The sequence below is a fragment of the Anabrus simplex genome, chromosome 1 (genome assembly GCF_040414725.1).
Source record: "Anabrus simplex isolate iqAnaSimp1 chromosome 1, ASM4041472v1, whole genome shotgun sequence".
Classification (NCBI taxonomy): domain Eukaryota; kingdom Metazoa; phylum Arthropoda; class Insecta; order Orthoptera; family Tettigoniidae; genus Anabrus; species Anabrus simplex.
Window position 1 is genome coordinate 1,547,559,354 of NC_090265.1, and position 17,161 is coordinate 1,547,576,514.

At 37.2% G+C, this 17,161-nt stretch overlaps 1 protein-coding gene across 5 annotated transcripts in view; it reads right to left on the reverse strand.

The window, feature by feature from the left end:
- The window catches only part of shi (dynamin-1 shibire), a 726,486-nt gene that overhangs the window by 572,189 nt on the left and 137,136 nt on the right, over positions 1–17,161 (reverse strand). For all 5 annotated transcript variants that reach the window (XM_068225570.1, XM_068225571.1, XM_067138081.2 and 2 more), the window contains exon 8: positions 14,496–14,695. In XM_068225570.1, the coding sequence (XP_068081671.1) occupies positions 14,496–14,695 (200 nt within the window). The remainder of the gene's footprint in view (positions 1–14,495; positions 14,696–17,161) is intronic.

Sequence of the window (17,161 nt, forward strand, 5' to 3'; positions counted from 1 at the left end):
AAGACGTTTAATGTTCCGCGTGAAGCAATGCTGTTTATATTCGTCATCTATGCAGTCTTACACCTTAGTCAGCGTTACTGGTTGTAGCAGGAAGTTGGTTTACTTTTTTGAGATAACCCTCGCGGTGAGTGGGCTCATGTTTATCTTAGCTGTTTTAGCGGGAATATCTCAGCACTTCCTCGCGCGTCAAGACGGTACTTGAGGTTCCAATGCAGTGCGTGTCGTTCTTGCCGAGTGTAGTATAATGGCTTATAAAACAAAATTTCTTACGGAAGATTAATTATTAGATATTGTTCACAATGATTCTGGTGATGAACTTATTCCTGAAATACTCAGATACTCAGATAGTGAAAGTGAGAGTGACGAGGAAACTCCGATTCCCGAATCCGATAGGCCTATAGAGAAAAATGAAGTGCCTGATGCATATCATCCTAGTTATTGCCCACCCGTTCCACCATTTACAGAGAATTCAGCTATAAATGTTCAAATAGAAAATAAGCAGGATATTTTGACTTATGTGAGTACTTTCATGAATGACTAATTTTATCAGTATGTTTGTGAGCTGACCAATCTATACGCGAGTCAAGTGATAAGTGCGGTGCCCCGGCCTTTCACAAAGAAATCGATCATGCAATCGTGGAAACAGTCCAAAATCCTGATATAAAAATGTACTGGACCGAAGACCCTGTTTTTCATACTCCGATATTTTCTAATACAATGTTCCGAACACGCTTCCTTCATATTCTTTCATTTCTTCACTTCGGTGACAGTAATCATTATGCCGAAAATACAGATTGGCTGTATAAAAATTAGACGTATTTTGAAACCTGTGACACCAGATATCACACCCTAAATATTTACTAGAGTAAAGCACAAAGTATCATTTTTCCAACATTTATAGTTTAGGAGTAATTGTAAATTGTATTAAGTGATGCACGTCAAGAGGGCCGGGCATGAAAATGGCTCCAGGCATTCAAGTGCCCCGTTCAGAAGCAGGTACTGAACATGCTAATATAAGACTGGGAATTTTACCTTTTCGAGTTAAAAGTCAAAAAACCGCAGTTGTTTTATTTGCGCATGTTACATGTACAAAATAAATGGTTTATATCATAATTTCCAATTCGTACTGAAATGTGCAGCAAGCGCGCTTTCCAGCTGAGCCCAAGGTCACGAATAACCATAATTTCTGAAGTTTTGATGATATCTTTTTCTTTTTTCCAATTTGACTGGATTAGTGACGGGCAGAATTGAATATAATGCATTCGAGAACATCTGGGTATCGATACTTACCTTTGAAACCGTTCTCGAGTTCAACATAACCTTTAAAAGTCGATGTAGGCCTAATTTACGCGGTACAAGATTTACAGAAACTGAATACGAACCTGAGACCAAATTCCAATGGAAGATAAAGAAAAGAAGGGATTTTGCCATCATGTTGGGCGCTTTTGCATCGAATGTGCTTTATTTTATTAGATGAGAGAATTAGAAACTACTTGTGGTCGACTGTCGTTCGGCTTGGCATTAATGGATTTTCGAAGAGTTTGGCTAATCAAAGTTGCTGAACTAAAAGAAGTTTTCACGGGAAACTGCGCAGCCTGCGTGATTACCTTTTGATTGAGAAGCTATCTAATGGCGAGATGGCGACCGCTGTCTAGGGAGCCACGAATAACGACCGAGAGGATTAGTCACACTGACCATGCATCACCTCGTAATCTGCAGGCCTTCGAGCTGAGCAGCGGTCGCTTGGCTGGCAAAAGCCCATTGGAGCTGTAGTTTGGTTTGATTTGGATTAGGAGTGTTGTATGATTATAATTATACATATTTCATTTTTGTGTTGTTTAGCCAAATTGCTGACGACTTTCATACATTCCCGGATTTTCCGTTTTCCCGTGTTGTACGTTTTAATGGTCCCTCCAAAAAAGGAGAATCGAGGATTCACTGTAATTATGGATGCGTAGCCTCCATCGCTCAGGCGGCAGCACGCCGGCCTCTCGCCACTGGATACTGTGGTTCAAATCCTGGTCACTCCATGTGAGATTTGTGCTGGACAAAGCGGAAGCAGGACAGGTTTTTCTCTGGGTACTCTGGTTTTCCCTGTCATCCTTCATTCCAGCAACCATCTCCATTAACATTTCATTTCATCTTTTAGTCATTTATCATTGCCCCAGAGGAGTGCAATAGGCTTCAGCAGCCAGCACATTTGCTGTCCTCTCCGCTAGATGGGGCTTCATTCATTCCATTCTTGACCCGGTCGAATGACTGGAAACAGGCTGTGGATTTTTCAATAATTATGGATGCGTAAAATTCATAAATAAGGCCAATAACATTACAGTGAGCAATGACAATAATCCTATGAATAAAAAAGGAATGTATCCATGTGCAGCCGATATTAATTTCAGCCAGCAAGTCTAAAAACAACAAGGAGGTTACGAGATATGGATAATCTAGAGTTAATTTTTTAAGAGATCTCAAGGACTTTTCATATTTAAGAGTGGATAATGAACCAATATAAATGCTATTCAAGGTCTGATAATGAATGCAGTAGTTGTAAATTCTGTTAAAATGAAATTGGAAGTTGAAGATATAAATTTTTAGTATACAGGCATGAATGAATAATGTTAGTATGTGGGTACGAGATGTTAATAAATGCTAGATATATTTTCTTTTGGGTGTTCTTTATCCGCTGGCCCTGTGGTGTAGGGGTAGCGTGCCTCCCTCTTACCCGGAGGTCCCGGGTTCGATTCCCGGCCAGGTCAGGGATATTTACCTGGACCTGAGGGCTGGTTAGAGGTCCACTCAGCCTACGTGATTAGAATTGAGGAACTACCTGACGGTGAGATAGCGGCCCCAGTCTCGAAAGCCAAGATTAACGGCCGAGAGGATTCGTCGTGCTGACCACACCTCGCAATCTGCAGACCTTCAGGCTGAGCAGCAGTCGCTTGGTAGACCAAGGCCCTTCAAGGGCTGTAGTGCCATTGGGGTGAGGGGGGTGTTCTTTATCCTTTTCTTGTCATGCAACATTAACGAAGTACGTACTTAGTCCCTCTCATGTCCTCTCCTAACCTAATAAGGGCACAATATATATATATATATATATATATATATACATAAACATGAAATAACAAGCATTACATCACGGCTGTCTAGTTATGAGCAGGCTGTGCTAAATGTGGCTACGCCACAGCTCGTCCATTCAGCTGACTAGAGTGCCGCACAATGGTAAGATACACTCCATGCTTGTACATTAGAACCAATATTTTCATTATAATGGTGTCTGTGGTGATGTGAAAATGTTGTTATAATCATGCCAGATAGGTGTGAAGTTCAGGGTGCATAACAAGCTTATGATATGTCAGTGAAATTAGAAGGATACGTAAGTTGTTTTCCACTGCCTAAGTATCCTGATCTTAGTGGTAAATTAATTTGTTCAGTCCCACTGATTTCAATGAACAGAACAGTAGAGTGTTGTGATAGTACGTATATCACACCCCCGAATTATATGTAGAAGTTAGAGATATTATTGTCAGTATTCGATTTATTATTATCATTATTATTATTATCAGTATTTCATTTGTATATTTTGCCATTTATATTGGTAAGCTGGAAGATATCCACATATGTAGGTATGAGTAATTTGTTTTGCACGAGTGGGAAAACATTGTCGTAATCTATAATCTTCATTTCCGTATTGACAATTGCACAATTAAAAATAGGAGAGGATTTCCACCAATCAATACTTATTTATTGCATACATTAAACTACAGGACCGGTTTCGACCTCATATTCAAGGTCATCTTCAGCTGAACCATATATACATATTAATATAATGAAGCTTTGATTAAGATTGTGGTGTTGAAGGAATGCCATATGATGATGATGTACATTTAGTTACATACAAATGGGGCACGTCTTAGCGTGAGCTGGCGTATATGTCATATTGCAACTGTATGTCTAAAATGTTGAAGGTCTTAAAACTAGTGTATAAAACACGTCTTTTCCTAAACTAACTTATATATATGTACAAGATAAAAACAATACATAAAAACACTTCATGTACATGAACATTCGTTCTTGCTTGGTGGCCAATACATCGACTAACTTCCGTGTTTAAGTCTTATTCACAGTTGTACACTTCAGCTGCTATTCTTAGAGTTTGTAAAATTGCATGGATAAAAGTTTTGTCTTCCTGTGCATATGTGAGATAAAACACTTTCAATTTAAAAAGGTGCCAAATGTATGGATGAAATTCAAGTAAAATATGTTCAGCTCTGCTGTGTGTGTTGCCCTTTTATAAGAACCAATTCATGTTTTCTTATTGGCGTCCGTAAATTTGGGTGACATTGGTTTCAAAGTAGTGGCTCCTTTCCCATTTGTAGCTGTGCAATGATGTTATGTTAATCTGTGGAAGATAAGATTGAGTGATAAGTGATATTGTGCGGAGGAATGTCTAAGGGTTATGTGTAGTACATTACAAGCTCGCATGTCAAACACAACTCAGCTACACCAACAACAGTAAGTACATATTCCAATTCACACACATAACCCTTAGACATTCCTCCGCACAATATCACTTATAACTCAATCTTATCTTCCACAGATTAACATAACATCATTGCACAGCTACAAATGGGAAAGGAGCCACTACTTTGAAACCAATGTCACCCAAATTTACGGACGCCAATAAGAAAACATGAATTGGTTCTTATAAAAGGGCAACACACACAGCAGAGCTGAACATATTTTACTTGAATTTCATCCATACATTTGGCACCTTTTTAAATTGAAAGTGTTTTATCTCACATACGCACAGGAAGACAAAACTTTTATCCATGCAATTTTACAAACTCTAAGAATAGCAGCTGAAGTGTACAACTGTGAATAAGACTTAAACACGGAAGTTAGTCGATGTATTGACCACCAAGCAAGAACGAATGTTCATGTACATGAAGTGTTTTTATGTATTGTTTTTATCTTGTACATATATATAAGTTAGTTTAGGAAAAGACGTGTTTTATACACTAGTTTTAAGACCTTCAACATTTTAGACATACAGTTGCAATATGACATATACGCCAGCTCACGCTAAGACGTGCCCCATTTGTATGTAACTAAATGTACATCATCATCATATGGCATTCCTTCAACACCACAATCTTAATCAAAGCTTCATTATATTAATATGTATATATGGTTCAGCTGAAGATGACCTTGAATATGAGGTCGAAACCGGTCCTGTAGTTTAATGTATGCAATAAATAAGTATTGATTGGTGGAAATCCTCTCCTATTTTTAATTGGGAAAACATTGCTTTAATAACTCTGGTAATTTGGTTGAGTCATGTGGATACCCCAGTGTTTGTTGTGATGTACTCGTGTCGGGATATTCAATGAGTCATGTATATATCCCAGCCTGATGAGATGAGCTTGTTGTTGTATTAGGGAAGTTCGTATGACTCATATGATATACCCGAGCGTTTGTTATTTTCTTGAGACCAAGTATGAGTTCAGGGCTAGGTCTTGACTAGAGATCACTCATGATTGGTGGGTAAGGACCAATCCAGACGTATCATCTGAGAGGAGGGGGATGTTGATGTCCATAAAGGTTGATCATACGGCGGCAACCGGGGTTGATTGTAAAGGAACGAGAAGGAAGATAACTACAACTACAAGCAGTAACACTGTATGAAGGAACGACAACTGATGCACTGTACGGGAAGGAAGTGGTGCTGATACACGGTACTGGAGTGACACGGCTGCAATGGACTGGACTTCAAACGTTCGTGGAGCGTAGTCTTGTTATGTTCGTGGAAAGTGGCTGATTGTGGAGAGTGCTTGCGCATTAAGTATTGTAGCACTTGTGGCGGCCTAGCATTATATGTTGGTGAAAGCTATCTCAGACTTTCCATAAATTTATGTTGAGGATCGACAGACGTGTGTATATATCTTTACAACAAGTGTTAAAATATGTGAACACAGTAGTACAAGGTACAGTATCTGTGTGATGTGATAACTGCCGATTATGAAAATCGGTAAGTCGAATTGATATAGAGACAGTGAAGGGTATTTATCTTCATACATGTACATTGTTCATCGGACTATCTACAAATGGTAGCTTAGTTCTCGCTTTCGTTTTCCCATGATTTTCATTATTGTTGCTGTTGTAAATATGGAGCCTTCCAGCAATATTTTATGTGTGTTTTATATGTATAATGTTGTATGTTGATGAGGTGCTCATGCACGGAATTTGTTAAGAATATAGTTAGCTATTTTAGAATCAGTGTTATTGATGAACCTAGGTGCAGTTCCTACCTAATTAGTCATTTTCAGGAGGTTAGGTAAGGCCTGCAGCAGATGTACCAGTACACAGCATTATGTACACGCACTGGAATATGAAGTTTACATGCTCTTATCTAAATTCGAGGGATCCATTCTGGTGAACTCTGGCGCCCATACTACGGACATTTCGGTTAATTATGCTTATTAATTTTAAGTTTTTGAGTAATTTTATTTATATATTTTTATTCATGATTTTATTTATTATTATCATCAAAAAGTTACAGTGTATGAAATATTTTCAAGACAGCGTATTGAGCTTTATTGAAAAATATACTGAGAAGGATAAAAAGACATGTTTCCATACACTATTACCTCATTTTGTTTGAATTCGAATAAACAATAATTTTAGCATATAAGTGCATGTGAACTGTGTCTGCCTACAGAATGTTTTTACTAGATAAATTTTCTAAAGTGATAATCTGTAGAAATTCTTTAGATACAGAAGGGAGTCAACTTTCCTCTCTCATTTTTTTTTGTGCTGATTACAGTTCACCGTATATTGATTGTCCCAAATTGATGCTTTCTAACAAAAGTTGAAATTGTTCTTGGAATACTTTAAGAATTGTTGTGACAATTGCAAAAAAGAGTCAAGCATTTTACGTAATAAGTTTGATCCCATATTTATGAAAAAAGTTTGATCCTTTCTCAATTTCCATGACCAGCAACTTAATGATTACTTTTACAACTTTTTACTTTTATATGGCGCACTGGACTTTTTTATGGATCTCTATTTTTTAACATAGTGTAGCGCATCTCTGGATTCTTAAGCCTCCATGCACAACAATCACCTTCCTTCAAATTCCAAAAAACAGAAGAGTCTTTCTAGCATCCATGTGTTTTTACGACTAAAATATCTTGATGAGCGGAAATGTGAGTTGCGTAAGTTCAAATACAGAGAATCCACATGTAAAATTTGAGCTAGACTGAGTTATTGAGTTCGGAGAGAGAAAGAGATTGATGCAATCGTTTGCAACAGGAAACATTGCTACCAAATAAACCAATCTAAATTCACGAGTTCCATGACCTATTCCACAAGAATTAATTATGCCCGAGATAATTTCTGCTCAGATGTGAGAACATTAGACATTTTATTCATAATTATGCAACATAATCAGCCCTTTATGATAATGCTTGTTCTGTAAATATTAATTTGAATTGACCGCTGTGTGGTTCGAGAGCCAATGACTGGATACATTTCCTTGTATTAAGGGGTATCTCAGATGTATAGTATCACCTCAAAAAATTAGAGTTGAGTGGGAAGCGTGTGGCGTCAGTCTCATTCAGGGAAGTGCGGAGTTACAGTGCATATGTCTTAGCGACCAGGTACCGGGCAGAGAATCCAAGTATTAGTTGAAGGAGTGTCGCAATTGTGCTAGTAATTAACAGTTTCGCGGAGTGAATTTAAATAGTTGCCAATATTAAAGTCTGCCGCATATGAACATGACTGAAACTGGGCTAGTTCCCTTAATTAGGAGCGATCTAGTGAGCAGACCTAATCTCCTAGTCGCGGATATCACTAATAAATATCCAATCCCTAGGTTTCAGCAGTGAGTGGTGAAGGGTATGCGCTACCCAAAGATCAAGAGGAAGGAGGAAGAAGAAACCAAGCAGACGACCACACTATGAAGTTACGAGAATTAACTCATCAGATTTTCGTTGTTTTGGGAGGCAACGACTTGATGGCCTAACTTAACCCTGTAGCGACACAGAGTGGGTTGCACTGATCAACATGGTGCTGATCAAGTTAAACTGTTTTTTATGTACGAGATGTAGACTAGATTTAGGTCAGGGCCTTATAATTGTAAATAGTAATGTTGAATATTTAGCCCTTGAGGCAATTTCTTTTATTTCATTTTGTGGTATAATGTGTTTGGGCCCTTAGTAACGATTTTCAGTGATTATTTTCTTAGATAGTTAAGGGCATTGGGAATATTAGGAATTTGTCATGTTTTTATTGTGGTGTATTTCTTATGGTATCAGGATGACACATGGTAGATAGAGTGTGAAAAATTTGTTTACTAAATTAAGGTTCCAATTACCTACGTTGAACTGGCAACTTTCGGCTGATAGAAAGAGATTAGAATCGGTTACTTGCATGGTATGTGTGTACATCAATTTCAGGATGCTGTTGGTAATGAGAGCTGTATCACCATTGTATTAGTAAGGGTCATCAAGATTGTGGCTGGGAAAAGCAAGGGTCTGTTCGATATATGAAGGTGGATATACAGGACGAGAGGTCATGAAGTGCCAGTGTAATAATTATGACATTTGAATAAATGATAGCCCTATGTGCGCTATGAGATGATATAAGGGCAGTATTTAAAGAAATGAAGTTAAGTTTATGAGTGTATAACAGCTAGACTTCAACATAAAGAATCTTGCATGTTGGAGCAGAAGTGAGTTACCTGCTAACTAACAAATGAAATCCAGTGGATGAGCTGTTGAGTGAAGAGAGATATCTCTGTATGCGTGCAAACGAGAAACAGTCCTTGAGCTTACCCACTAAATGAGATAGTAAATTGTTTATTTAGCCAAGGGAAGCAGCTGACTGAGCCTCCGTGGCTCAGACGGCAGCGCGTCGGCCTCTCACCACTGGATACCGTGGTTCAAATCCCGGTCACTCCATATGAGATTTGTGCTGGACAAATCGGAGGCGGGACAGGTTTTTCTCCGGGTACTCCGGTTTTCCCTGTCATCTTTCATTCCAGCAACACTCCCCATTCTCATTTCAGAGAATCTATCAGTCATTAATAAATCACTTTGGGAGTGGCGACCCCATCGTACTAATAGCCTATATCTGATTCATTCATTCCATCCCTGACCCGGTCAATGACTGGAAAACAGGTTGTAGGTTTTCATTTTCAAGCAGCTGACTGACAGGCTATTGGAAGCTTGCCACACATGTTGTTGTTGTTGTTGTTGTAACACAATCACGACTTGAGGAAGCAGAGGTCCATGTTGGAGTCAAGTGAATGAAAATTCACTCATATACTACATACCGGAGGTACACCTTCTCCGTCCATTTGAATGGTGCACCTTCTGGAAGGCCATCTGTGCTGTGGATCCTGAAGTACGTATTTGAAGATATTTGGACCTTTAATCTTCAGATATGTCTACTATTGGCTTATGTGCCCCCTCTGGCGGGAGGACAGACAATTTTTAAGAGAATTTTGTATATTCTATATTGGTAAACCCTTAAAACTAAAAGAAAAATAGATCCTACCCAGCTAAACAACAACAAAAATTACCAGAAAGCAACTGAAAAAATAAAAATCACAGATAAACTTGAAGACTTAGTACACAACCTTAAACAAATTGCAGAAGACCTGGCTCCAATTAAACCACGTAAAAAACACCAGTGGTGGAACAGTGAATGTGATGAAACAGTGGAGAAAAGACATCAGGCATGGCTATTACATCAGTCCCAAAATACAGAAATATCCTATCAACAGCTAGTAAAACAGAGAAAAGAAACTACCCAAGTCTTAAGAAGAATAAAAAGACAACATCATAAGGACACCCTGCAGTTAATTGAAGAACAGTTCAGTAAAACTCAATCAAGGGACTACTACAAAACCTTCAGAAAGCAGTTCCAAAAATATGAACCCCCAACCCTACTGATGAAGGATGAAGATGGTAAGCTGGCCCAAAACAATAAAGATAATACAGAAATTCTGGCTAAACATTTCAACAAGCTTTTAAATTGTGAGGAACCTACAGAACTCCTTCATTTGGACACCAACACCCCGATAAAAACATCACCAGAGAACATCAATCCCCCCACAATAAAGGAAGTCTACCAAGCTCTGAATAAATTAAAAAACTACAAAGCCCCAGAAGAAGATCAGACCTTTGTGGAAATCTGGAAATATGCAGGAACATCAGCAAAAGTTGCCCTCTATCAACAACTTGTCTCTATCTGGATTAAAGAAGAACTACCAGAACACTGGACAACAGCCCTCATTCATCCACTGCACAAAAAAGGAGACAAAACCGACCCTAATAACTACAGGGGAATCTCGCTCCTAGACATAACATACAAAATATTTTCAATAATCATCCTTAATAGGATAAGTTTACAACTTGAGAAAGAACTAGGAGAATATCAAGGAGGTTTCAGACCATGGAGGAGCTGTCCTGATCAGATCATGAGTCTTAAGTTGATAATGGACTATAACAGGAGAAGAAACAGAGATATGGTGATAACATTTGTAGATTTCAAGAAAGCTTATGATTGTATCCATAGAGAATCTCTGTTTAAAATTTTAAGACACCTTGGACTACACCCCAAATTAATAAACATGATAAAATTGACTCTCACCAATACCAAATCAAAAGTGAAGTTTAGGGGTGAAACATCAGAGACATTTGAAATTAAAACTGGACTACGGCAGGGAGATGGGCTCTCACCACTATTATTTAACTGTGCAAATGGTAATGAGGGAATGGTTTAGAAAATGTCCCCCCAAAATAAAGATAGGCCGAAAAATCAAAACAAATTGCCTGGGTTATGCTGACGATTTAGCATTACTAGCAGTGGACATAAAAGAAGCAAAAACCCAGATATCAGAACTTCAAAAGATAGCAAATAAAATTGGCCTCAAAATATCATTTGAAAATACAGGAATTATGCCCCAAAAACCAACACAGCTAAAAGAAGTCACCATAAATGGTAATAAAATCAAAATAGTAACTCAGTTTAAATATCTTGGAGAAGTAATAACACATAACTTAAATGAAAAAATCTCAATCTAAGTAAGAACAAATAGATTAGCTAAAGCACAAAAATTAACATGGGATATCTACAAAAAGAAATGTCTATCAATGAATACAAAAATAAAACACTACAACACAGTTATAAAACCGGAAGCTACATATGCAGCAGAAACACTCTTTTACCTGAATAAACAATCAAAGACTGACAGACTTCAGAAAACTGAAAGGAGGATTGGAAGAACCTGCATCAACAAAAAATACCAGAAAGATGGACAGTGGCGGTTAATACCTAACAAAGTCGTGTACAAAGAGGTAGAACCCATTACAGATACTATGCGTAAGAGGAGACTGGGATTCTTTGGACACATCATGAGGATGCAGGATTCGAGACTTCTGAAACAACTAGTACAACACAATCTCATCTCAAAAAATACCACAACAGGATGTAAATGGATCAGAGAAGTAAGACACGATCTGAAGGAAATAGGCCTTACAACAGAAGACACCACAAATAGGATAAAATTGAATACAAAACTCAAGAATACAAACCTCCGCTTTACCCTTACACAAAACAAACCAACAACACGCACATTTTCTAATGAGGAAAGGGCACGAAGATCAAGAGCGTCTGAAGAAGTACTGGGAGGACCGCAAAGCCCGAACAATCCCTTCAAAGAGACCTGAACGACGGACTGACTAAAGTGACCCTACATGGTCATAAAAGAAGAAGAGAAACCGTGTTTGTAATTTGTTTGTTTTTTTAATGTGCTGAGGTTGTTAGCACTACTATGGCTTCCTTCTTCCTTAAGTTATTAACCAATCAGGAATTCTTGTATATATTTCTCTAGCCAATTAAAATTGGGCGTATATACAGGCATTCTGCTTAGGTCAAGAGAGTTCTGGAACCATCCCCTCTGCTATAAAAGCTGGGTGCTTTAGGGCCGTATTGTCATCTTCATTGCTCAGGTCTAAGTGTATGTACAGCGTAATTGGGGGGCAGGGGCAGCCTTACCGTCATCGGAAGGCCCAACAACCCAAGGTAATGGCAGACGTTTTTTCATATGTGATAGCTCCAGGCAGTTAACTTGAGGGGATATTTTCAAAATTCTTTCTTAATGTAAAATTCTCAAGTTTCATATCACCTTTTAAATGTAAATTTTCAGGCAAGTCTCAAGACTTTGTTCAAATCCCTGCTGGGAAATATGTAATTTAGGGAATAAAGAGTGTTCACCCTCTATTAATTCCCATTCAACTTGGTATGGGGGTGACTATGATTTTCTAAAACTCTAAATTCTTCAAAACTATTTTGGTACTCAATATTTCGCATCTAGTCACCCCTTGGTAGTATAGGCCTCTGCAACTTCGGGCCATAAGGCCATGTAGGATTTTAAGTGCATTTCAAAAGGAGTGCAAGTGTTTCACCTCCTAGCATTTTGTTCATGGCCGATCATTTTAAACCTTTTCTTTTGTGCATTAAGGCCATATAGAATGGGCACTCATTGCCCCTGTTTAAATTGTAATTATGTATAGACAAGTGTGGAACAGGGTGTTGAGCAGAAATTACAGTAAATACTGTTTTGAAATTTATCCAGTGTAAATTTGGCAAGAAGTTTGTGCCTCTGAGAGGCTGGACTGTAGTAAATTTTGGAGCTCAGTCTCCTACAGTATAAGTGAGTGTAGCAAATATGCTCTTTGAAATAGCTTACCTTTAGAGCTACAACGCTCATTCCTTTGTAAACTACTGTGTTGAAAACCTTCTCTATTGTACCCGATTTTTTTTTTTGTCCACCCTTGTTATCCAAGCTGACGAGCTCTAACTGTTATTTGTTGTTGTTGGTTCAGATTTTCTAACGACCAAATATTAAACTCAGAAAAAGAAAGGAAAGAAATAAAATTTCAAAATTTAGTGCTTTAATTCATGCTCTGATCTTTTCTCTGGCCACTAAATACCCGGAACATACTACAAGTGTAAATATTTATTGTAATGTTGGTTTTTTTTTTACAGTGTATTTGATTTTTCTTGTGAGTAGTGATGTCCTGTATGTTGTATGTGTACATTGTAATACTTTTGTCTTGTTAATTGGATTTGTAGACCGATTGCTACATTATTGGTCGAGAGGTTTCTGTACCTCTTTATTTGTAAATAGACACGGGTCTATTATTAACTTCAATTATATTTTGAAAGGGATATTTTGGGCGCAGGGCCCAAACAAGTGTTTATATTTGTGGATCGTATATTTTTCAATATCTGTAGAGGCCAGTATTGAATCTAGGTATATTTCTCAAGTAATTTGGACGGTTCAATAAACTGGGCCACAGGCCATGCGCAGTTTTAACTTGACTTGACAAGCACTCCCGTAGGTCGTTAATCATTTGTATTGCCAACGAAAGGACTTTAATATTTTGGTTCCATTACCCATATTTTTCTAAATGGCCTGATGCCATAACATATGCAATTTAAATTTGTTTGTGATTTTTATTTGGGGTTTTTCTTTTTTTATTAATCTTTTCATACATTTTTATACGAAATAAATTGAATCAATCCAGATTTATGTTGAATTCTCATTCATAATTTATGTATTTTATTTCCTGTCTTTTTGAGTTAGTATTTAGGTAGAATTATTGTGAATTTTTTCTAACAGTACCACGAGCTCTCCACAGAGCTAAGCTAAATTAGACAGGAAATAGTACATAAAATGGCACCCAAGGCAATGAGTACATTTAAATCTGATGCCAATGCAGTCTATTTTTATGTGTCAACAATCGGAAGTATAATTATTACAGCATATTAAGGCGTGTAAATTTAAATTTGGCATCTGCCCAGTTCATTGTTTTAGCCCATTTATTCTGTACCACTAGCAGCCAAACTCCTTCCGAGTTATGCTCACTGTAAATTATTTGCTCATTTTCAGTCTCACAATCGTCATCTTCATAATCAGTCACCTGCTTGTCAAAATCAGGATCATCATCATCAAGTAACCAGCACAGCTGTGGGCTTCAACAGATTTGTTCCAGCCCTAAATAAACAGATTATAGGATTATAGGAGACTTCCCGTAGAAGGCAACAAATAGTGCACAAAAAACTAATAGAATAAACAAATAAATAAAAATATACTTCTGATGGTGACGTGTGATGCACTGAGTGTGCTAGTTGTGAAACTGTGAATTTAAAACACTGTTTAATTTGCTTCGGCTGGAGAAATAGTTATTTGACTTCTCAAGCAGATAGCTAAAATTGTACTGAAGAAATAGCTGACAACACAGGTTTCTTCTGCTTTTATGCGCCGTACTCAGTTTGCCAGCACAAGTGTTTGAGGGCTAACTTCACAGATTGTATTTTTAACAACAGAAACTCTTCAATCTTCACCTCAAAGCCTGACTGATTCCCATTAATCATTAAAATCATTCAAGAAATGTGTTGTATTAAATAATGTATCTACAAACCATGTATATTTCTGATGGCAAATGCTATTTCTCTCCTCAATTCCTTTTCATCAAACTCCATCTTGACTATTTCAAAGGGAAATCTTTCGTGAAACAACCTGTTGATCTTTGCTCCACCAGAGAGTTCCATAGTATTTATCTGTGCAGACCCAGAACCTTCTATTGTCCTTTCAAAATCTGACTGTAGTTGCTGGATCATCCTATAATTTTTAAAAAAATGTAATTATAATAAGCTCATAGATACAAAATACATTAAATTCAGGTAAGATACCATATATATGTGAACAATCCCTACTTTTTTTAATTTGGCAGCAAAAAAATTAGGATGCTGATATTTTTTAAGGTTCATACAGTGCTCCTGGCATACAGAAATCTGGAAGTTGGTATTTTTCCACCCACTCTGTTGACAACTCTGTTCCCACCAGAAGCATGAAGAGTCGCTTAGCACATACTTATCAAGTTATTTCCATGGCATCAGTTTAATCAGACATGTTCAGGATGGCTTGTGCGAGTTCCTGTTATACATCACTCACAGCTAAGGAAAAGCTCGAAATTAGTGAAGGGGCAAAGCAAATTTGGTAATTGTCCAGCGGGAAGAAACTACGATGTGGACAAGAGTTGCATACATGAATGGTAAAAAATAAAGCTAGTCTTGAATAGACAAACATCAACAGCCAGGTATTCTGCAGACAAAAAGCAGTTTCCAAAAACAAAAACAGGAATGTGACTGGAAAGAGACAGTTTGGATGTGTGGTCAATGAGTGAAATGTGTCAGCTGAAGTTTAGCAGTAGCAACTAGCAAGAGAGTTAACCCAATGAGAGCTACGCCCGCCTAGAGACAGACTGACGTGGCCAGTCCAGCACTGTTACGCCCTTTTATAGACAGTGCAAGAGAACTTTAATTTTTTTTGTTTCCCGGTTCACCCTCGAGTGCCGATTCAATCTCTGGCACGTTTTGCCATCTGTTGGGCATTATGTAGAACTAATTGATCATGGCTTATAGCTTCGGGAAGTAACTTGCAGAGCTTTTTGTAGATGTCTATTGAGTTCATCTGTGATGTAAACAAGCATGGCGAAACAACAGGCTAGTTACTCTCGCAGCGATGTTATTTCGGATCAAAGAATCTCTCGGTTATTAACCACAGCTGAAAGTTATGATGAAGATGATTATTTTAATGAATTGTTAAGTGATTTTGAGAGTGAAAGTGATACAGAGAGTGATGAAAATATTGTAAGTGAGAAAGAAACAGGGCCTCCTTCTAAACAAAAGAAAACACAGCGAGTTCAAAAGCTATGAGAGTGAAAGTGATACAGAGAGTGATGAAAATATTGTAAGTGAGAAAGAAACAGGGCCTCCTTCTAAACAAAAGAAAACACAGCGAGTTCAAAAGCTATGAGAGTGAAAGTGATACAGAGAGTGATGAAAATATTGTAAGTGAGAAAGAAACAGGGCCTCCTCCTAAACAAAAGAAGAAAACACAGCGAGTTCAAAAGCTATTTCATCACTATTTTCGTGGTGGTGAGATTACTTTTCTCCACCAGACTTTCACATAACTGTGACAGACTCTGGGGGCCAAGTAATGTTTTATGACAACCCCAAAATCATTGATATTTTAAAAACTTTTGTGCCAGTGGAGTTGGTGCAGCTGGTTGTTGATGAAACAAATCTGTATCACAAACAACTGGTGGAAAACATTGAGCTCTCACCACATTTCAGGTTTAGAAAGTATTTTAAAATATCAACTTATGTACTTGTAAGGAGTTACATGTATTAGTTGCCTACAGATTTTAGGAAATAATTTTATTTTGGGCTCTTTATTTTATAGAAAGATGATGTACACGCAGGCACAAAAGTGTAATTTTGCTTTCTCTCAAAATAATATTGAACATAAGTGAAAGATTTTCCATTTGCATTTAGATTTATAAAGAACCAACATTTATAAACATTTTAAGCTAATCACCCCACTGATAAGTTAAAAATTGAGGCTTCTACAAAAAAAAAAAATATTGACATACAAATGAAAAAATCTCAACACTGAGGTACCTAACAGTCAAATGATAACTCAGCACTTAAAAGTTTAAAGAATTATACATTGTAAGGCTAGCCATGATGGTTCACACACATTTTTGAATTAAATAACTTCTGTTATCATAGGAAAAGTAGCAAATTCTGAAGAAACAGATGGTGGATTTACATAGTTTGTCATCAATTTGCACCAGAGAAATTTGTATTTACTCTCGCAAATTGGCAATGTAGAACCATCCCAGTATATTTTTAAATACTATTAGACTATACTAATAAAAATTACAATGTGACAAGTTGCTTATAATTTTATAATTTATTGTACTGTAGTATTTAGTTTTTAATATAAATATTTAACAAAGCTATATAAATACAGAAAAAGGGTTTTCAAAATTTCCCTTCCCAAAAATTAGGAAGCGGGGATTATTCACGTACATATAGTTTAGAATAGAAATATACAGCCCATCTTGGATTACATCAAAATTTACAGAAAAGGTAGTAAATAGCTGCAAAGCAGCATCTTTTTTAATCCAAAAGGAATTTAAGTTGGTCATATTCTTTCATTTTTCCTAAATCTCTTTCTATCTAATGAGTCAGTACTGTATTTCACAAAACTGAAAGAATGTTTTTCCATCACTGATAA